At 35.4% G+C, this 23,202-nt stretch overlaps 3 protein-coding genes across 3 annotated transcripts; 1 reads left to right on the top strand and 2 right to left on the bottom strand.

Annotated features, from left to right (window-relative positions):
- Nucleotides 1-4,016: 4,016 nt before the first annotated feature.
- Nucleotides 4,017-4,599, bottom strand: LOC119636713. The gene has a single exon (XM_038032274.1). The coding sequence runs from the start codon at nt 4,597-4,599 to the stop codon at nt 4,246-4,248; it is 354 nt and encodes a 117-aa protein (XP_037888202.1). The 3' UTR covers nt 4,017-4,245.
- Nucleotides 4,600-5,898: 1,299 nt separating this feature from the next.
- On the bottom strand, nt 5,899-11,401 carry LOC119636272 (eukaryotic translation initiation factor 4 gamma 2; the record flags this gene model as incomplete). The annotated part of the gene is made up of 3 exons (XM_038031573.1): nt 5,899-6,714; nt 6,796-8,624; nt 8,745-11,401. Coding segments are annotated over 3 exons (4,665 nt in total), but the record flags the coding sequence as incomplete, so codon positions are not given.
- A 3,312-nt stretch (nt 11,402-14,713) lies between these two features.
- LOC119636684 (protein seele) lies at nt 14,714-15,709 on the top strand. The gene is made up of 4 exons (XM_038032222.1): nt 14,714-14,905; nt 14,968-15,135; nt 15,205-15,356; nt 15,421-15,709. Exons 1-4 carry the CDS (start codon nt 14,812-14,814, stop codon nt 15,583-15,585), a joined length of 579 nt encoding a protein of 192 aa, XP_037888150.1. The 5' UTR covers nt 14,714-14,811; the 3' UTR covers nt 15,586-15,709.
- The last annotated feature ends 7,493 nt before the right edge of the window (nt 15,710-23,202 follow it).

The following is a 23,202-nucleotide window of genomic DNA, read 5'->3' as shown; positions in this document are numbered from 1 at the left end:
GCAAATCATAGATCAGCAAAAACAGCAGCAAAATTTGTGATAGCTACAGTTCGCTGCAATAATTGGATTGGAGATGGATGATATCCAAGACTCTATTCATAGGAAACAAAGTTTTTTTTGGCTGTTAGGTTTTATAAAATGGCTTATCAAAGCTATTTCTGCCACAACTTTTTCTTCCTGACAAACATAACAGCGGTTTTAAGGAATACGTATTCTCTTCTCGAAGAATATTCGAGGGATAAGGCCACTCCAAGTTTTGCTATATATGGTCCTTTAAATAATTAGGAATAGGAATGACATAAAGGGACAATTATGGGCGTGGCAGATCTTTAAATGATCAGAAAATTGAGCTTTTGAACACATATATATATATTCTTTGAAAATTTACGTTTTTCTCGAAACTGGCATTTTGGAAACGGCCCTTATAAATCTTGTTGCCGTCCTTCTCCATCGTTTCACAACAGTGGGTGTGAAACGAGCGATTCTTCTGTAAAGTGTACTTACGAACATCAAATGGCCAAGCAAAAAGAGCGAAAAAGAATATTTGTACATAGAAAAGTGTTTTTATGATCCTTGTGACCTGATAAAAAAATAATAAAAAATTTATCATAATATTATAACATGTCCTTGGCACATTTGAAAATCGAAATTGTGCTTTTTTCGAAACTCCAATAATTTTCAAATTTTTTAGTCGAATTTTTTACGCTAGCTTTGCAATGGAATTCTCTAGTGAATCACTTGGGATACTTTCGAAAATTAATCGAAATATTTCTTACTGTTCGTCGATCGATTTCCCAAAATAAGGTCCGACGCGTTTCTCTAGCTATAGACGATGATTATTAATTAAAAAATTTATTAAATCCCCCGGCATGGCACACAAGCTGTTGGAACTCCGAAAAAGCGATGTACGCCTCGTAACTGGTTTCTACATATCGATCGGTACTTGGAAGGAATCCTCTGCTGCCAATCACAGCCTGGCTGCATATTTTTTGCGTATTGTGTCTTCTATTACTCACTCGTCATCCTCTCGCAAATTTCAAGATTGATTTAAATAAGTTACATGAGAAAGGCAAAAATAAAATTTATCTGCAGTCATCTTTGCGAGACTGCACCGAATAATGTGGGCCGTTTAAAGATCTTTTAAGCATAAGAAATTCTCAGCAACAAGGGCAAGACGAGTTTTTTAATGAATGAAATTTTTGTAGGCATTTTGTGTAGTTTTAACTACATTTTTAAAAATATTATTAAGTTTGAATTATATTTTTAAAAATACGAAATAAATAAACAAAATGACAAATTAAGATTTAAATGTGGATTTGCTGATTGATTTGTGCAAGATTTTACTTTCTTTATAAATAACTTTGATACCAATCATACAATTGTAAGTGTGGTTGGGTGTGCATTTCATTCACTTTTACGTTTGATTTGAAAGAAGAGGAGTTAAAAATTGTTATGCATATACTTCAGTTTTTGCTGTCGGATGGCCAGGATTAAACCGACTCCAAACTATGTAAACATTTCCTTATTTTATAGAATCCTTTAGATATGTCTTGCCAAAATATTACTAATCACTCATGGTTCAACGGTGAATATAAGAATTGGAAAGAATTTCCTAAACCATAGGCGGCTTACTTGGCCGATCGGAGCCATCTATGTGTTGAATTCTTATATGGCTCTGATAATTAAAAAATTCAAGTTTTACATTAATATGTGCGACGAATTCCGCCTAAGTTCTTTTTACCCGTTGCAACGGCTCTGTCTGTAAATCGTGCAAATTTATAAGCCAAATTTAGAGACCTTTAACTAAGCGTGTATATACGTCACCTTCGAACTTTTTGTCTAAATTTCGATAATCTCGAGCTCTCCAACAACAGACGACGAGCGGCAAAGGGATATAACTAGATATTATGTGGAAAAGTAGGATTTTCAGATTACCAAGGACAGGATTCCAATTTCTTTCCACTTTTACACCCTACACCACTTGTGGTACAGTGTATATATTAAGTTGTAAAGACGTATGCAGCACGCGGAATGACTTAAGTTCGACTGGCTTTTATTATACCGATCGATTCATAATCATTGTCTGAGTCGATCTAAGCCTGTCTGGCCCTCCGACGTCTGTCCACGCTAATGTGCTTTGATCCAAGCACGAATACTTTTGAAAATGGTTTCTATCGGTCCACTCTTTCGACTATCCTCCAGATAACGCCCAATTTTGAAACATCATCATAACGAGAAAAAATTGCAATTTTCAAAATTTCTCGACAAAATTCGCTGGACTTTCTAAATGGCATATCAGTTTTTTTTATTTTTTTTCTCTTTACCATCGTAATCATAACAACAACAAATAGGCGGTGAGAAGGATTGGCAATCATAATTAAACTTACTCTGAACTTAATCGCAATCGAGGACATGGCAAGCTTAAGAGATCTGCGAGAAGTACGTGCGTCCGTGTGTTTGTAAGTGCGCGTGTGTACGTTGTATTGTGAATCTGCCAAATATATCTTTAGCACAATATGTGCAGGATCTAGTTGTATAATTTTCTTTTCTTTTCAGTACAGATGAGTATAAAAAGTTGCTACTACTGCAAGCAAAGATTCCTTCCGCAGAAATAGAGCTGGCAAACGATTGGCCTGACAAATCACCATTCACTTAATTATTTTGTCTCCGTCTAACAAAGTTCGATAATTGTAGTTCTTTTAACTCACTTGGGGAATAAAAGCAAGTATATTAAACTGATATTTGATATTTGTTCTGGAGCCATTCACCGTTTTTCCTATTCTAGAGATATTTAAGCGTAAGAGCACTTGAAGCAGTTGGAGCGACAACATCACATGCAAACATGAATGTAATCTCTCTCACTATATTTGGGAAGCGTTCAACACTCGTTACGCGAAACATTTTCTAACAATCAAATTTCCAAAAACAAAAAAAAGAAAAAGGTAGTGTTAAAATTTATTTAAACTTTTCCCAGCAGATATGGAATGTTCAGTTCTTCGCTTACTTGTCGCTTTCGCATTTTTTGTGAATACAAAGTCTAACGGACAAAACATAATAAAAAGTATACCATATATGTTATCAGTTGCCCCCCAAAGCTTATACAAAGCAGCAATAAAAGCTGACTTTTTTTTTTCTTTTTTTTGAGCAATACACACATTTATTGTATTAACAGAGTAATTATAGAAGGAGATAAGCATTAAAAAAAACGATTCAATCAAAATATTTATACAAAGTATCAAATCTTTTTTTTTTCGAGATCAGTGATGTATTCCCTGCTATGGTAAAAGGAATCAAACCAAAAGGAAAAATTGGTTCAATCATGTTTTACTACGACTACCATTAGAAATATTTTTTTCTACAAGCAAATCGATCTGTTTTATTTTTTTATTGTTTGTATGCGTTTGAAGAATCGAAAACAGATATATGCACATACCAATCACGATTTATAAACAAATACTTTTTCAAACATTTTAATTAAAATTTCGCGAAAATACCAACTTTCGTAATTCGTGTAACAATGATTATGCCAACAGTATTCCAGCTTTAAAAGTAGATGACTAAACTCATTATATCGACATGACATTGCAGCAATCACTGCAGCCAAAGGAAGAACAAAGATCGTGGGGGTCCAGCAACCAGTCGTAGGCATACAAACAGAAGTCTTTACAGAAACTCTTCCTAATTACTTACTTACTATTAGTCAACAGAGCAATGAGTAAAAATAGGTACTTACATCACGATGTTGACCCTCCACGGTGCGCTGTAGTACAACAACGCTTACATTATTTTTTTACATTATTTTCATAATCTTAACGTGTGGCATTTTCAATTCGGTTTGACTTTATTTCGCATTTAAAAATACATCAAAAACTTATTAATAATAGCAGCGTTATGTTATGTTTAGCGGCCCATTGTTTGTATTGCTTAAGGAGCAATTAGGAATTGAGTTCTTATACCCTCCGCTACTTTAATCGAGCGTTTTTATTTAAGGATGATCTTATTTGCAACTTGATACGGCCAATACCGGATTGGAGATTTATTGTTCTCGCCTATATTGAACATCTTTACTCAAGGATAAATCGGTCCGCCCCGGAAAGTACGTGTTCCTGATGTGTGCGAGTCCGTCCAGCTATTTCAAAATTAAAACTACACACATCAATATGAATACGAACTCAAGCGCAATGCATATAAATTACTCTGTTTTATTGTATTGAACGATATTCGAATGTCACTACAACACTACTACTATATAAAATCATTTAAAAGTTGGTTTATGTATATTGTCAGTTGCTCTTGGAATAGCGGTGTTAGCATACGATCCGTGCTAACATTTAAACTTACAAAAAATTGACGCATGAAACGTTTGCTTAATCTTTCAGCTAGAAATTGAGAATCCGATAACGAACTCGTTCCAAATATTGTAGTACCCAAAATCTTTTTATCCTGTGGCATTTCCATTGCTACTGCTATTTCATCGAGACATTCCGGTTCAACATTACTTATGAAGAGCATAGTGGAACCATTCATTTTTAAGACACGCAACATATATTTGCTTTCTCCCACTGTTAATAGTCCGTTATTTGAGGTAAATTTTTCCATATTTTGAAAACGAGAGCACTTTTCCTATCCTAGAATCTTTGAGTGGTTGCACAGTGAAGACTTTTTCCTATTTATTTTGCAAAAGGTTGCGATTTTTCTTCACCTGTTATCGATTATCGATAGACACAACACACAAATAAAAACAAAAAACAGCTGAAAATAATTCCTCTAATAATATTTCATTATACTAATTTTTATTACATTTCATATTTCGAGAAAGTCGTCCCAGAGGAAGTTGATTGATTAATAAAAGCTACCCAATGAGTTCTGCTTTTTTTACTTTCACAATTCATAACTTAGCGAATTTACTGCTTTACAAACAATTGAAAAGTGCTAATATTATTGTTCTTCCCAACTTTTTCCACTTTGATATGTCGCAATAGTCAAAACAGCCGGCACAATTGATGCGCTTCTACAATGAACATTTTTGCGGACTTGTTACTATTATTGCAATTTATTTAAACCAAAGGAATAAATTCTAAGATTATTGAGAGGGGGAAAGGGGTGGGCAGTAGCCACTTAGCTATCGGGTCTTCTTCTTTTTGTTTTTAAAGTAAATTAGACGATTAGTTTAGCAGGTTTAAGTTCGTTAGGTATTTTCAAGATATCCATATGGTTAGATGTTCCGAAGACTAAATGTCGAATATTAGAGAAGTTTTGGCTTTCAGGGGGAGTAGATTTTGTAATGATCCATTAATTTGTTGCAATGGTACGCCCTTGCCGCATTTCGATTCGATTTTTGCGAATGCTGCGAAATGAAATCAGATTAGGATTAACATGCGAATAGTGTGGATAGTAGTAATGTAGATTTTTTTTCGTTATTTTATTTTTTCATTTTTTTTCTAGTACACATTTGAAGGTCAAACGTTTTCATTGCGTCGCCCACAATGAATGGCCAAATCCGCAACTTCCGTACTGTTAATTTTCCGTTTTTAAATTTTTGCATTTGTTGGCTCAAGTATATTATTATGCTTGCTACAGTGTAGTTTTTTATGAAAATTTTGCAAATCCAACCTCAATCCTTTTAAATTCAAATGTCATTGCTTACGATTATCTCCATGGAGAATTTCTTCCGCTTCATGAGATTGGCAAAAAGGGACGGGCACAGATTGACTTCTCTTGCACGAAGCAATTCTTCTCCAAAAGGGAAAACTGTAACGGTAACGGCTAGGCTGTATATAAAACGCCCTTGCTATCCGCTAAATTTTAAATTAAAACTTCATTTCAATCTTCGCGATTAGCTGTTGTTTTCGCTTTATTTGTTTATTTTATTATTTTTTTGTTTGAATTTCATTTCGTTATAATTTTGTTTTAATATTCAATTAAATTACATTATGTTGGATGAAATTACGGTTCTACAATTTGAATTAAGAATTTTTTGAACCATTTTCTCGTTATTTATTGAAATTTTAAAATGTCGTGTAAATCTATTGTTAATTATATAATTCGGAATTTTTTCTCAAGTCAATTAGCGTAATAAAGAGTGGAGCAGGTTCGTTTTTATATAATTTTGTCAGTTTTCTTTTTTAATTTAATTTTAATGAAATTTTATATTTAGAACTTTAGAATGTGTGTTTGTAATAATTTAATATTGCAATAATTATTTAAGCGGAAAGTGGGATTTGGCCATTTGTCAAAATAGTAGTAGTAGTAGTGTTCATCTTATTTTTCTTCTCTTTCCATCAAAACTTTTTGGAAGTTTTTTTTTTTTTAAAAATATTAAAAATAAATTTTTGGAAAATTACTGAAAATATCTAAGTGTGCGTCTATGTAAACAAGAGCTAAAAAGGCAAATTTATTAAATTCCAAACGGAGCGAGAGAAGTAAGAATTTTAAAGTATTTTTTTTTCCAAAATTTTTTTTTTTTATCCGTAAATCATTTCTTCGGGCTAATTATATTATTTGCCGGTACAAGAAGCTCGTGCTATTTTAAAGTTTAATCTTCATCGTCTTCTGATTCGGCTTCTTGCAGCCAAGTTAACCAATTATTTACTTGAAACAATGCTGCGCCTTTTCCAGGATATTTGTCGGAAATTTCTTCTTTCCACATTATGAAAGTCTCCTCGTCCATAACTTCGGCCTCGTACAAATATTTAAACCAACGGCAAAGCATACCTTTAGCAAGAAAAAAAAAAAAAAAAAAAAATCGATATATTTTATATATTGTCGGAGTTTCTTCGCAATTGTTTTTCTTACCTTTGGGGAAATTTTCGTTGTAACAGAACACTTGCAGCGCGTAAATGGCTATCAATTGTAGTTCAATGCTATGACCCAAAAATGATTTCAAGATCTGGCAGTATTTGTGTAGCAGACTTTCTTCCTTCTCTATTGTGATTTTATCGGGATAGTTTTTGACATCAGTACCATCTGGGAAGCTGGTCATTGAAGTGACATGTTTGACAATCACCGTCATTAGGGCACTGATGAAACCCTCTTCCTTGTAATGTTTGGCATCTACGTTCGCCTTGATCCATTTGAAAAATATAGTCGGAGTCGGATCATTAGTTAGTTGTTTACTCATTTCGGCTTGCACTTTCAGTAAAGGGTACAAGAAGGTGAGAGAGCGATCGTCTAATATCTCAGACAAGCGTGTTTTATTGCGATCGACTTCTGGCAAACAACTCATAAGATCAACTTTACTGGAGCGGAATTTTTCTTCCAGTTGTTCCTTACCAATGGTCTTGTGCAACTGCTGCAGTACCAGCAAGAACAATGGATAATGTTGACCGTTATCCGCATAGTTAGCTATTTCGCTTAATTTGAGCAAGCCGGGTTCACCTAAAGTAGCTTTACCCAATAAATTAGCCACATGCGTTGTAATGCGCGGATTCAAAGCTTCGCGTTCATTAATTTTGTTAACTACTTGTCTAAACACTTCTAACAATAGATTTGGCTTAAAATTGGCTTGTTTACGCAAGGCGACTAAAAAATTCAAAACGCGATCCAAATACTGTTCTTCCGCTTTCTCCAAAACATCTAATACAATATTAATGCACGCATCTTTCATACATTTTTCATGAACTTTTAAATCCAAAAAACCTTGAAGCAATTCGCTGAATTGCTTATCTTCAATAGCGGACTCCTTTTCCCCAGCGCTATTTTGATCATTTTGGCTCAATTTGTCAGTTTCTGAAAAATAGAAGAACTTTTCCTTAATAAAAACGGCAGTTTTCTTCAGCACATCTTCCTTATTAAAGGCTTTCTCTTTTTTTTGTTGCTTGCTGGAACCAGTGGCGCCCGCTGCTTTCTCAGTAGAGCCTTGTTTAGTGACCAACTGAATATTCGTGGGAGTAGGTAGATGAGATTTCTTATTCTCCGCATTATTAGCATCTTCCGGAACGTCATAGCTATTTGAAGATATTTGTTGAAAAGATAAGCCATTGTTTCCTTGTGTTTGAAATACACTGGTTTTTGCGTTCATTTTATCGATGATGACACCATTATTTTGTTGGTAAACTCCAGGCGTCTTGTTTTCTTGATCTTCTTTATATCTCGTCGAAGAAATCAAACGGGCATTTTGCTGTGTATTCAGATGTGTCGTGGGATTGCTGAGCAACGGATACTGTGAATTGGATAATTGTGAGTCTCTATTTTGGCCATTATTATGCATATTCCCGTTCGTGTTTGCAGAGTTATTGTTAGCTCCCGGAGCAGTGGTTGGTGGAGTTGAAATGGGTAGCAATGGTGGAAGTTTTTGGTTTTGCGACGTAGCTTTGAACAACAATGAATTCGGTGCTGGGCGCATTTGCAAATTCTCGACACCATCTTGATTAGTAGACATGAGATTGCGTTTGAAACGTGGTGCCAACTCCTTGTTGTTCATTTGATTACTATTGTTATATTGAGAGTTCGATTGTTCGCGGTGTTGGTTGCGATCGTCGCGATTGTTACCACTCACATTAGGACCACCGCTACCCTGTTGTTTATTGTAACGATTATTATAATTATTCTGATTGTTACCCTGACCGCCTCGTTCACGGTTTTGATTGTTATACGGTCGATTGTTGTTAACCGGTGGTGTAAATCTACGAGAGAAAGAAAAGGAAAGCCAATTATAAATAGTTTATGCGGACACTTTCTGCTCAAGTTCCCTGCAATATGTCATTTCAATTGAGAGCTCATTGAGTTGTCTAATCATTACTTACGGTGGTATGATGGGCGAAGCCCCGGTTACACTTAGCCCTGAGAAAACGTCATTTAAACCACAGTTTAAATGGAAGCGATTCATCCAGTTGTCATTGTCGCGATCGTCACGATTATTACGCATGTCGCGATTTCGATTTGCGAATGGTGTGCGTATTAAAGGTCCGTCGTCATCACTGCGTATTTGCTTTATGGGGACTGGACCTTCAGTGGTGGCCACTTTGCGTGGTATCCAATTATTCTCACGCAGTTCGATAACATCCTTTAGCATAAAGCGTATCCTGGGCGGATAATCGGTGGATTTCGATCGGCGTTCCAATTTCTCAAAGTACTGATTCATCAGCTCTTTGCCCTGTTCTGAATCCAGGTTCTTACCGCACGTTTTGAGCAACTGTGCCAAGCACTCCATATCTTCACACAACTCTTCCTTTGTAGCCGTGCGTTTCTTCTTCTTGTCCAGCAGTTCAATGATGCACTGATGCAGCACATTGTTCGATAACATATCCAATTTATTGAGCTCACCAATGAACTTGACATTGCCCAGCATGCGCTGTTTGGCCAAGTGGCGACGTTCGTCTTCGTCCGCATCGTTTTCGGCAGCTGCTTGTGGCCGATGAACTTTATTAAATTGGGAGTCCCCTTCAGCTGTATCACGCTTAAGGCGATCGTTGAATTTATTTCGACAGACGGCTATTAAAAGCCGAAGAAAAGTACACAAACTTTTCGGATCTTTTTCGAATGATGGCGCTTCCTCTGATAGACGCTTGCACAACTGCGCATACATAGACGAATATTTAGGTTCGTCCAAAGCTTTGTCGAAGATCAGCAGGATAACGCCGTTCAAAATGACAATTGAATTTAAATCAAGTTTGAGTAACTCGTCGCTGAGCTCCTGGAATTTTTCGGGTGTTAATTTATTAAGAATGCCACGAACTTTTCTAAAAACAGCATCGTTCTTTTCAGTTTGCGTGAGTGCATGTTGCGGACGCAATGATGGTGGTACCCAACGTCCGGCAGCCGGTGGCGGTGGGGTGGCAGCCGGAGTAGGTTGTTGGCTGTTAGTGACAGCAGCTGGTGCTGCAGGTACGGTCAACGACTGATTAATGAAAATGTTATTTGGCGAAATACCGCGAGACGAAGACGACGAGTTAACCGATGAGGAGGGTGCCGATGACGAGCTACCGCCTACTGATGCATTGTTAATTTCTGTTCCACGTCCTCCAGCTACAGGTGGTGTACGATTACTATAAGAACGATTTTGATTTTGTGTTTGTTCAAAAGTTGTATTTTCCCGATCGCGATGTTCGCGCTCGTAACCTCTCTCTCGATCGCTATTGTTATTACGGCGCAAGGCCGAAGGTGGCAGACGATTGTTATTGCGTTCTCTTTCCAAGCTGTTGGTATTACTATTGTTGCTGTTGTGGTAACGACCCCCACCGGATCGTGGTGTATCCTCGTAATCGCGATAATTGTTTCCGTATGCTTCTTCTGTTGTGTTGTCCCCTCTTTGTAATGAACGATAATTGTTACTATTGTTGTTGCTGTTATTATTATGATGATGGTGGTTTACATGACCATCAGTGGCGGATGATCGCTGTCCGAATGATCTATTGCTGTTATTGTTGTTGTAGTGATTGTTATAGCCGGTATTAGATGAGGAACCGTATTGACGCTGTTGTCCGTTTCCATTGCCGTTGTTGTCATAACGCGGGTTCTGATGCTGGCGATAATTGCCGCCAGAGCCGGAATTTAAATTGCGTGCATAATTGCCCTCTATAGGCCCTTGAGATAATGGTTGTTGCGATTGGTAGCCGCCACGTCTAACGTTGCCGTTACTTTCGTTTTGTTGTTGTGAATTGAACGGTCGTTCGCGTTCACTACCAATTAGACCGGCGCGTCCAGTGTGATTATTTGGGTTGCAGTTGTTGTTGCCGCTGTTGCTGTTGCTATTACCACCAACTCCAGCTTGTGTGCTTCCCAAGATGTCACTATTTTTGTTATAGTAACGCGACGACGACGAATCACTCTGGAAAGATCGTCGAAGCCGTGGGCTCACTTCAGAATCGTGTTGACGAATTTTGACGGAATTCTTGCTATAACCGGTAGAAAAGTGTCCCGGAACACCGCCTGCAGTTCCAGATCTGCCACCGTTCAAATTCGTACGGCCTTCGCCAGAGTTCGGGGAACCCTTGCTATTGCTGTAATTACCGTTACCACCGCCTTTCGAACGATTCGATTCGAGCGTTGGCGAGCTCTTGTCGAACTTCAAGAGATTCTTGAGGTTATTGAATGTATCCGACGCTGTGGTGATGGGCAAAAGATTGGCGCTAGTATTGAGCAGGGTTTTACCGACAGTCGGTGTCGGCGGGGATTGGCCCCCTCCGCGGTTATGGTAACTGTCGTGGAAGCGCTCAGTATCGTTTGGATTAGCCGTTATTGCTAATTTCAAATTGCTGCTGCCGATGCCTGGATCACCGGTACTATTAACTCCCTCAATGGTGCTGGTTGTCGTGATTTTGTCAAACGGCAACGTAAAATTTGGCGCAATTTCTATTTGCTGCGCTTTTCGAACAGGGTTGGACAATATCCAACGCTGCCGTGTATCGTCGTAAGACTGAGAGAATGAACCTTTTAGCGTTGAATGAGGAATGGTGAAAAGTTTTCAGAGAAAATTGCGGACTTAAAAAGAAATTGAAAACGCTGTTAAGAGCGTCACCTGTCTAAAAAGGGTAAACGGCGATAGAAAATTGGCTATGTGCTGAAAGCAGTCGATTAGATTTTGTTAATGTTTTTGTTGTTGTATTACACTAATATAAGGATCTCGACACAATCACTATGAACGCACGATCACGATGAATTTTTATGGATGTACACACGAGGCGCAGGTAAAGTACAATTTTCTTCTTCTAATTTAAGAAAAATATTCAGTACCGGAATTAGTTCAAGTAACACAAAAAAAAATGTTTTGTATGCAAATGACGCTAACAAAGTTTTTATATGTAAAATGTATGCGAAATCTGGAGAATTTACTATGATTTAAAATTTCTTTTTAAACAATCGGTTAAGGGATGATATTTTAAATCTTTGTATATTTTTAAATGGTTGATATTTTGTAGATAGATGTCTCTTGAAGTTCTGTAAAGAGAAACGAAACATAAAATCAAAAAATTAATTACTTTTTTCTTAATGGTTACAAATTTTATATAAAAGCGCATATTTTTATTACAATTCTACTAGCCCCGCGTTGCGCGCACCTAAAATCTGGAATCAACGTTAGCAAAATTTCCGTAATAGTGCCAACAGATACAAAAATCTCAATATACTAACTTAAAACACAATACACTCACCATTCATGTCCGTAATCTCAAGATCATCAGTAAATAAAAAAGTGTTTACTTGCTGACTGGTTCTGTTTCTGTATAATTTTTTTCCTAGTCTTTACCTCTCAAATCTCCCACCCCAAAAGTTAACCACATCTGTATATATAAGTAATAAAATTCTCGTTATTTATTTGATTCGCCTTTTCAAAGGTTAATAAATCAATATAGCTGTGTGTGCGTAAGATGAATAATCGTTGCTGTAAATTACAATTGGTATTTTCTCTTGTTCATGTATGTGTTTCTAAAAACTTTCTTTGTTCTCTATTACGCTGTTCAGAGTTGAAACACATGTAGAGAAGTTATCCAAGGTAAGATGAAAACAAAAATTTTATGTCGATCTCTCATCGTGTGCAAGAATGCGAAGACAAATATCCTTTCCTACAAGGTGCCTAGGAAAATAACCTACACGTATACCTGCATAAAATTATCTCGCTTTTTAAAAATTTTTCTTTGTTAAAGGTCATTGATGTTCTTGGTAAAGTTCTTCGAGTTTTACACTTTGATTTGAAAGTAAGTGCGAGCATCATTTGAAATGTGGTGCAATTAATCAATTCATACCGAAAAAAAAAAAAGAAGAAAGAGTAGCAAACTGCTATTTCGAACGAACTTAATTAAGATATGTATTGTACAAATAAATCGCGAAAGCAAGAAATTCAACCTACTTTTTCATATGAATTTTGTGACCTCGTTTCGATATACGAGATGTTAGTTATTAAAAATATACTGTTCGCTAAACACCTTTTTAACACATAATCCAAACTAATTTTGCGAAATTTCACTTGCTAAATTAAATTCGAGTAAATCTTATGTTTTGTGCAGGATAGGTCGACGCCGACGGAAATTTGCTAATACGAGATTTAAGGGTAAAAATGGATTTCTTGGAATTTTCTAAATTATCATCCAAGTCTTTTTAACTTATTAAATACATTTCTATGTATCTACTGGAAGATTTCAGATTTTCTTTAATCTTGCGTTTTTTTTTTTTTTTACTTTATTGCCGCCATCTTGTTTAACAGCGTTACATTGCGCGCTGTTTCTCTTTTCTCTATTTTTTCTTAATATTCATACTGTGATTCATGATGTTTTCAAACTAAACTGTTTTTAATAAAAATGTTTATTTTCCTCGACATTTATTAAAAAGAAGGAAGAAATATCTTATCCCAGCAGAATAAGAAATATCACATTTATTGATTCTTTTTCAAGGCCCCTTCCGTGTGACCAAGCCCGAATATCAATTTTTTGTGGATATTTTGTCTTATACATACACTTGACATACGCACACATAAACGCAAAACTCAAGTACACATTTTCCTAAATTCGTCATTGGAAAATATTCTTGGTTTCAGAAATTTTCAATAATTTTCATTATTTCGATAATATTTTGCAATTTTTTCACTATATTAACATCTTTAAATGAATTTCATAAGATTTAAGAAACTTACCTCTATGTAAAATATATTTTTACTGCAGAATTAATGCACAAAGACGAAATTCCAAAGACAAATATCAAAGTGAAACAAAATAGTGAAGTATAAAATTTTTTCTAAAAGCATTGGACATCAAAAAATCATCGGAACTAGGGTTTCAACTCTACTGTTATTGCATTTTCGAAAATGAGTTGCCAACTTCCAAAAAATTGAAATTACCTACTGAGTTGCCAGATTATAAAAACAGTTAGTAGTTTTGTAGGCACTATTCCTTTAACATATTTGTGTGAATTAATCGGTGTAATCGGGTAGCTGAAAGTAACTATCGCTTTCTTTAATATTTCACGCATGATGACCTCAAGAACTCATGTTTCCCTAGTTTACCAACTAATTTGATGAGTGGAAATAAAAAAATATTCAAATGTAGAAAACCAACAAATGTTCGAAAAGTAAAATTAAGGAAAATCAATATAAAAACCTAAATAAACAATATAGAACTCGCAAAGTGAAAATAAGCGAGTATAAAAATAGTAAGAGATGTTAAAAAAAATTTGAAGTATAACAAGGTAATGATAAAAATTGGGAAATTATATTTTTAGATTGATATAAATCGTGTTTATTTCCGGTTCTAGCATTTTTTGTGACATATGGGGCGCGCAGTTTGGCTGTTTACAGTAACACCATATGGCTCACCAAAGTCGGCCAAATCTAATAAAAAGTTCGATTTCCTTTCAAGTCTGATATAACCGAAAATATCTATGAATATATTAATGTAGTGTTGCGAGTATTTTGTCCAAGAAACAAAATCATATTAAGTAGTCAGTATACTTTTCGGTCGTTTGCTATACTTTTCATATTATTCACGTTCCAAGCACAGTTTGATATTAAAATGGTCATCTATATTTTTATTTAAAAAAATTTTATGCGCGACAACGGCCTTATTAATTGCGTTTTGCTTCAAAAAAATATTTCACTTTATTATTGTATTACATTAATGTTTATGTAAGCAAACGCTGCTCATATGATTTTGCTTTAACAATTTACGCTTTAATTATCATATTTTTTCCGATATTTTTGGCTAGTAACTTTTTTGTAATTGTTATCGGAGAATAACTTGAACTTGGTGTTTATTGCCATCACAATAAACAGCTGATTTTTTTGATTTACTGCCGGGGAGTTTCGGCCACGTAATTTCAATTCAGTTTAATGTGTTGCATATGAGGCATAATTTCGGCGAATTTTGTTTGTGAATATTCCGAAATATGAAGCTCTCGAAACATTTGATTATCGTTTCGATAATAATAAATGTAGCACTAGCTGCAGAAAAATTCACGAGAGCTGATGTCAAATGTCAAGGTAGGCTTTATAAAGTAAAGAGGTTATTTTAAATTAATTTATGTATATATATATCTCATCAGTATGCAAAGTTGTGATAAAGGAAATGACGGATGAAGTGGCAAAAGTGGGTCCAAATAAAATAGTAGAAGTTGGCGGTTTCCGTTTAGATTCTTCTGGAAATGCTGTTCGTCAAAAAAAATCTCTGACGAAGTCCGAAATGTTTTTAACAGAATTGATGGAGAAAGTTTGTAAGTGGATAAAAAATAGTATACTGATAAAATGATTTACATGCATTAAACTCTCGCATTATAAACCAGGTGAAAAACTGAACGACTACGTAAGAGTAACTGATAAGAAGACTGGTAAATTGCGTTTAATCAAACTCATGGTTGACGGTATGCTGAATCCAGATACCTCTGAAGTTGATTTCGTTCAAGACGATGATTTGAATAAAAGTCTACCTGTCTATGTAAGCGATATTTTAAATTAAGGAGAAATATCTTTAACAATCTCAGCTTTCGATTTTATTATAGTGTCTAGAAATAATTGAAATTCAAGAAGAGCCGCTTATGAAAGCTTTTCAAGCGGACATATTAGATGAGAACTTGGATATAAATATTTGTACAGAAATAGGCAATTATTGCCAAGATGCTCTCATAGAGACAGACTACGATTTCGAAGAAAAAGAAGAGCTGTGATAGCATTGTTCACTCGGAGTTGAATTGCACAATTTTCCCGAAACATTGCTTTATTGGTTTTTGTTAATAATTTAATATAGTCTTATAAAATAAAAATAATTTTTAAAAAAAAATTTTGTAAATTTTAGTATAAGTACTATTTTTATGTTTTAGTTAGTTTTTATGACATTAAACATAAAACTACAAAATTTTAAAATCATTGCCAACAATAAAATCTCTTTACTTAAATTAATTTAAAGTTCACGTGAGAATTTTGATAACTTTATGAGTCGAACGAATTTGGTTTCGCAGCGATCACTGACCCATTTTTGCACTTCTTCAGTATTTCGAAACAGTATCTAAGAAATTTAATTCTTTTTTCATAACGATTTTATTGATATACACTTGGATAATGAAAGATATGCCTTAGAAGACTGGTTGGATGATAGATTTAACAACTATCAATCAGTCCGAAGCGCAAGGTATAATTTTGAATCTGCATTGATGATCGAATCAACAGCAAAGCCGAAACGGTTTTTATGAAAATCAATTATTACGGCTCAGAAGTATTATCCTTGCAACTGTATTTTCACTCTATCCTAGTCCGGTCTAACCATTAAAATCCAATTACGAACAACTATTCAGAGGCCTGCTTTTAAGATTTATTGTTGAAAGCTCCTTCAAAAGTGCACAGTCAAATTGGAATATCACTAAAGGGAGAAGTTCTCCAAATCGTTGGTAACCGTAATGTCAGCAGACATAGGGTAATTTTAAAAGCCAGATTAACTGAAGCAAGCTATCTTTTCACTCTTAGTGAATGTAATAGCAGATATTCCTTTGCATTCTTGTAACTTGAAATTAATATTAGCACAATACATGTAAAACAAATGAGAACGAATATATGCTTATTCTCAAAGCGGCACAATACATGCACAAGAGTAAGAGAATAAGCGTATATATTCTCAATAATTCGAAAAATGAGAGAATAAGCGTCCCATTTGTTTACATTTGTTGAATAATTGTTCATATTTACATGCTTTTCATCCTTGGCCAGCGATCTCGTATATAATATCAAATCTTTCCCTTTTCACTCATTTTGGAGCTGTTATATTAAAAACAAAAAATTGCATATACCAGATTTGGAGACGATTTGCATATCGTGTATTTAGGCGCAATATTTGCTCGGGTTAAATTACCGATATTTCAATAGATTCAAATAGCGATGTTCGCAATTGGCATGAGGCTAATCTTGGAGCATTTATAAACGATGGGCAAAGATTTCCTTTTTTCCACCGCGTGTTCACATATCTTGGAAAATTTTTCCTAAAATGTCCTCACTTTATTTTTGGGGAAGTATATTTATCTATATATATGTGATGGGACCTGTCGCTAGCGGGATTTGTACAGCACAATCATTAAATACTATCCCCAGGAAAGGAAGTTTTCAAAACTATTCCAAACTTCAAACTTCTACATTGACCAATAGGTTTAAATTGATCGATTTAGTTCTATATCTGTATTAATCCCTGCGTGTGGCCTGTGTTAGCAGATTTCGTTCTACATACTAATCCGTCAACTCAGCCAATGAGCAACCAAATAAAACTGGTAAGCAGGATAAATTGTAAGAAAGAAAAAACTATAAATGATCTTGTTTTTAAAGCCAGAATAATATATAATCCGTCTCGGCCGCCTCCGGTACCATTATTGAGCTCTACTGCCAATGAATCTATTGAAGCTCCCGTTGAATATGAACCGGAAGAACAACCGCTTATGAAAGCGGAATAATGTTTCGAATTGCCATCGGTCGAACCCCTTACTTTCAAAATACCTATTGAGTTGGCAGTAGAAGCTCCTAGAGCAGAACAAAACCGGCGACTTGAGCCAAAGTTTTTTGCGAACAGTTATTAGCACACTTTGTATTAAGAGGATTCGAGAAAAGGAGAACGTTTGATGCGTACTCTCGCACCCCTCCTTCAACCTGTTGATGTTCCCCATTTGGATTGCATTCCATTGATCGTTAGGCTCAGCATGTCTCTGTACACATTCTCCGCCGAAAGTATAAAACCGAATCTTGATTTGTAAAAAGATTGTATAGTGAGATATATATTTATATATTAAAAAGCATTTTAAAAGTATCTTTGAAATAGAAAGGTGCAATAGAAACGTTTCCTATACTTATGAAGATAGATTTTTATTCATGTTAAGAAGAAGTAATGAATCTGGACCTATTTGCTAATGGTTTTTCAAACTACAGATAGACTGACACTGAGTCGTTGACTGGTTGAGTCGATTTCTCTCAATTCTGCTTCTTTATAAATGCAAGGCTTACGTCCTCAATGAAATGTGTAGAAAAAATTACCAATATTTCACTCACTCCTATTGACCACATATCCTTAATATTTGTTTATTCTCATAATTAAATAATTTGTGTTAAGAGCCTTCCTATTCACTTTATGCACAACTTTCTTATATTTTACCTTAATCTTGACAACGTGCCCTAACTCAGTGTTATGTTCTCATTTACACGGTCATAATTTCAGGGTTATTTCATATGAACATATCAAAGAATCAGAAGCGTGCCAAAAATCCCGATAATACGTAACATTTTTATTACTATTACGTAATTTTTTTTTTTTTTTTTTTTTTTTTTGCTTTACTTACTCTTCCTGTAGTCATTAACAGTCAAGTCATTGTAATTGAAATCCATCCCTTACCCATATTTAACTTATAATAAATAATGTCGGAAAAACGTTTAGTGTAATAGAAATATATATTTACTATGCTTTGCACGTGTGTATGTATATATGTATATGTATATGTGCTTGGCGACCCTTACACAGCCATATGAATAGAAATTCCTTGCAATGATACGGCAATCATCACACAATCGTTTTTATTATTAAATTCTGTCCCAAGAAGTCCATGTGACTTGTGGAGATCGCAACAGCAGCACAAGTTGAATTTACAGACAGTGCCAGAAATAAAGCTCTTGTGCTCATTTTAAAACTTTTAAAACATTAATATGCAGGCAGGGTGATGGGCATTTGGTTGTCTTTTCATTTCAAAGGAGCATACGTTGCTAGGAAGATATGAGTATTTTTATCAGAAATTAAGGACGGCTTTATGATACATATGCGTAATAACTCGTGCCATTTGAACATTGAAAGACGAACGCGTCAAATCCCACTTGATATTGAATCAATCGCTACAGTAAAAGACGGGTCTATCTGAAGCTCTTCTGGGTAATGCATACATCTGCATAAACTTCATATATCTTTGTACCAGAAGTGATGTAGGGTACAATAAAAAGATTTATGGATGCCATTCAATTATCTGCGTCTGGTCGGCTGTTTGTTTTCTTGTCTCTTTTACGTATTGCGAATTACTTATTAACTTTCCGGCAGATCAGTTGCAAGAACAGCGCAGAAATCCTCCTCCTCGTAATCATTAGATTAAAACTTTTTTTTCTATCACTGTGTGTACGTGTAATGGAAATCAAGAAAAAGTTTTAATTTTATATGCTGATGACATGCATCTACACTTACTTGGTTTTGCTATATAATACTTGAGGAGAGCAAACAAATTGTTTAAACATACACAGGAGTTGGTGATGTTGTGATGGTGTTTTAATAAAAATAATATCAAAAGCACTATTAATACTTATTTTACGGTATTGTCGTCAAATTATCGCATGACAGTAAAAATATATATAATAGGGCTTTTAAAAGCACTAAAGACCACACAAGCACTGGCAAGGAAAAGGCAAATCCACACTCATCGACGTAGAGAAGGGAAGATGCGGGGATGTACTGCTGGTGCTGGTTCATCTTAATATGAAAAAAGGTCATGAATAACGTTAACACACATATATATACACACACTCAACTAATATTTATGAACAATAAATGTCAAATTAAAAACAAACGTTTGTCAATATTTCGTGGGTGACTGAGGGATAGCAGTTATTTCAAAAGTTTCTAATGCTCGAGATTAAATCTCAAAGAATCCTTTAAAGATGTATACAAAAAACATTAATCATTTGTCAACTTTGCTAGCGTAACGAAAAGACAATAATTTAAACGTTCGATGGGAACAGACAGGATTTTTGAAAGGATTTCAACTGACCTTCGCATACAAGTAGAAATAAGTAAGAAAATGATTTTCAAGTGTGATCGAATCTTTGACACCCATCAGCGTTATCCTAAAATGAGACAAAAAAAGGAGAGATATCGAATATTTATTCTGGGTGGGCGTGGCCGATTTATTCTATTTTTTATAGAATAAAAGTGCAAACTTTTTCTTATCTTGTGCCCAGTGCAATTTATGTGTAATGAGCAAAAAGCACGGAAAGCAAAGGTGTTTGTATCTTTTGTTGCTTTGGTAGCGTGTTCTTTAACCGATTCGGGACACTTTGAAATTCTTTTGCAAATTGGTAGACGATGTCTTCAGTTTTGCGAACTGTTGAGTAGGCGGACAGATGGACAGCCGAACATACGGAGGTGGTTAGCTACATTCCGAACTTGATTCCGGTTAAAAATGTATATACTTTACGGGGTTTTTCCAAGAAAGAGCAAATTTTGATATGGGTAGGCGTGGCTAGATTTTCATTTTTCTATATAGGTAGCAGAGCATAGCCAAAATGAAAATACGTTTGTATGTTTATGAGTTTATCTCGTACTGTTCTTTAGCAATAAACCAAAAACGAATTTTTCTTTTTGTGTTTGGAAAATAGAAGAGCTTTCAGTTTAAGTGGTATTGCAGGTGTGCGTTTCCACCGATTTAGTGCATGCACCGACCTGCAAGCAAGAACTTTCAATATTTCTGCCAACTTTGAAGCCGACCGCCTCATTTCTTCATATTGAAGAAAATATTTAAAGCAGACATAACGCGGATGGACGGACAAGGCTAAATCGAGTCAGAATTCGATGCTGATCAAATATGCATATATTTTACGGGGTCCTCTCAAGCCTCCTTCCTTGTTCGCGTTGCAACGGTTTTGACAAAGTGAACATATTTTCCATCCTTCGGTTGAAATTTTTGAAGGGCTAAAAGCTACGCAGGAAAGCATAAACTCATAATAGTTGGAAATTAAATGCTAATAACAAAAGAGAAAAAAAAAAGACAACTTATCCAAAACGTATGCTGTGTGTATTATGAATAGCAAAGGGTTTCCCTCTTCGTCTACATTTGCGTATAAAGGTCGAACCACCTGTTTTATTAAAAAAAAAAGAAAGAAAGAAAGGAAAACCCAAACAAATGTTCGTATTCAGCTCTTAGGCAAATCTAAGGGTGTTTTCTCATGCCATCAAAAACCTTGCTCGCACTTAAGCAAACACTTTCGAAGCTTGGCTAGACAAGAGTGGTGGACGGTTGTTGATGATGGTTGATAGTTGATGATGTTGGTCGCGTTGATATATATTAATATGTACATGTCGTAATTGTTGTTGTTTTTAATAATGTGGGGGTTTTGTGCAAATTGTCCGCACATAAGACATTATTTGCTTTTTTAATAAAAATCAAATCGTCATGGTATCTATGAAGCGGAAAACTTCAACACACGAACACACGAACACACGTACAAACACGCAGCAGACACACAAACACTTTTCATATATGAAACATAGCTTTAATTGAATGAACGAACTGAAACTGCGACTGGGTGAGGAGCGCAATGTTGAAATTTTTAATTAAATACTCGAAAAATTTCTAAACACTTGTTATTTAATACAATAAAACGTAACTGAAGTGTAGCAATGGATGGCGAAAGAGAAAAACTCAATGTCTAGCAGAGATGATAACAATGACGGTTCGTTGTGATAATAAACACGTGCATATATGTTTGTTCCATCAATTTCTGATAGTGTTTGAAGTTTCACTGATTTTTCGAAAAAAGGAAAAAACGCCAAAAAAAAAATACTTTAACTGAATTTAGCGGTCACATTCCGAACTATATGTTAGAGCAAAGAGAGAGAGAGAGAGAGAGAGAGAATAGGAATTTAATAATAGAAGCGCTTGCCTTCCTTCAATAACAATAATATGAAAAAAACAACACAAAAGCGATTTTTCTCAATAAACTTGAAGGGAATTAAACTTTTGCAAAATTAATAGAAAAAATATTAATAAAAATATTTAGATGGCGAGTGTGACAAACAAAAGAGCATATGGCCAGTGATGAGAGTCTGATTTTCATAAATTTCTTTCTGACCTCTATCTGTGACTCTGGCAAGTAAGAAAAACTTATACGCACTCCGAAGCAACATATAATACAAAGAACTTGTGTTTCGTTAGTCGTAGGTCTGTCCAGCAGTTTTGCAGTCAAAAAGCATTCTTAGAGTGATTTTGAGAAATGAGACTGAGAAATGTTTGCACCCACTTTTATACCCATCACCGAAGGATGGCATATATATGAATCTTGATCAGCATTAAATTCTAAAACAACTTACGCATGTTCGTCTGTCCGTAGTAACACTGTAATGTCTGTTGTAAACATCCTCCAAACAATAAAATGAAACTACCGGCCTCAAATTTGGCAGCAGCATTGAATGCCCTTGCGCGTGGGATGATGCGTGCACCAAGTCGGCCAAAGGCACGCCTACAGTAGCACATGAACAGAGAACTAAGTTGGGGTTTTGCTTTCAATAAAAATTTAAACGTGTCTTCTATGGACGATGCCTGAACAACTGTACAGAAATGAAAATAACTGACTATGCCTATCATAGGCATAGGCCGCTCCATCTCTCTCTCTCTCTCTCTCTCTCTCTCTCTCTCTGTTTATCTGCCCAAGTATGTAGTATTCACCCGTATGCAAAAACGAATATATCGCCTAACAGAAGAATTTGGGAATTTGGGAATGGGCCAAACCGGTCAAACCGGCCTGCAATGCAACAAAAACTACGAACATATTCGTTTTGGACATTTTTTGCTCATTCCTAGTAAACCACACTAGACACAATAACAAGTTGTACTCTTATTCTAGAAAAATAGAAAAAATCAGCCACGCCCATCCAAATATATTATTATTAAAGTATGCATATTCGGTTTTTCCTGTCTGTTCATTTTTTTTATTTATTTTTTTTTTTGCTAATAGTAATGGATTTAAAACATTCGGTCACAGCCGAATAAAATTTTCTTATTTGTATCTTTTGTAGATTACAGTTCTGTCTGTTATCACTACCGGGGTGTGGGAATATTTTGTGTCTCGTTCTATTTGTAACATTTATTAAAGTCGGAGAGAGGCTGGTTCAATTATATACCATAAGCTCTTGACTAATGTGAGATTCTAAGGCGAAAAGAAGCTGGGATAGAAAACTGAAGGTGATGGCCGTGTATTGAACTTGTGGCTCTTGCGATGAAAAATTATAGTTGGTAACTTGGTCACCATCCCCAATTGACTATGACAATTTCATTCTTAAACCGCTGTGCGTCTTAACAGGCCTACTCTTCTGACATCTCGCTCTCTGTGCACAATACGTCTTCCGGAAGCTTGATGAAGAAGAAACCAAGCTGACAACTTTGTAACTCTGTACCTCTGACCGTCTGCCAGCTTCCACCTGCCTATGCCTTGGTAGATGCTTTACGACAAGTTCTGCTCAGTCACATACTTCATGAAAGTGCTGCAATGGCAATCCTTCAAGCTTT

Source organism: Glossina fuscipes, unplaced genomic scaffold (genome assembly GCF_014805625.2).
Source record: "Glossina fuscipes isolate IAEA_lab_2018 unplaced genomic scaffold, Yale_Gfus_2 28, whole genome shotgun sequence".
Classification (NCBI taxonomy): Eukaryota; Metazoa; Arthropoda; class Insecta; order Diptera; family Glossinidae; genus Glossina; species Glossina fuscipes.
This window is presented reverse-complemented; position numbering and strand designations above follow the sequence as displayed.

What these genes read in the sequence shown, in the direction of transcription:
- LOC119636713 (XM_038032274.1), bottom strand. Translation starts at nt 4,599, where the DNA reads ATGGAAAAATTTACCTCAAATAACGGACTATTAACAGTGGGAGAAAGC.
- LOC119636684 (XM_038032222.1), top strand. Translation starts at nt 14,812, where the DNA reads ATGAAGCTCTCGAAACATTTGATTATCGTTTCGATAATAATAAATGTA. An exon ending in AGCTGATGTCAAATGTCAAG is followed by an intron (nt 14,906 to 14,967) that starts GTAGGCTTTATA and finishes ATATCTCATCAG; the next exon opens with TATGCAAAGTTGTGATAAAG. An exon ending in AGAATTGATGGAGAAAGTTT is followed by an intron (nt 15,136 to 15,204) that starts GTAAGTGGATAA and finishes ATTATAAACCAG; the next exon opens with GTGAAAAACTGAACGACTAC.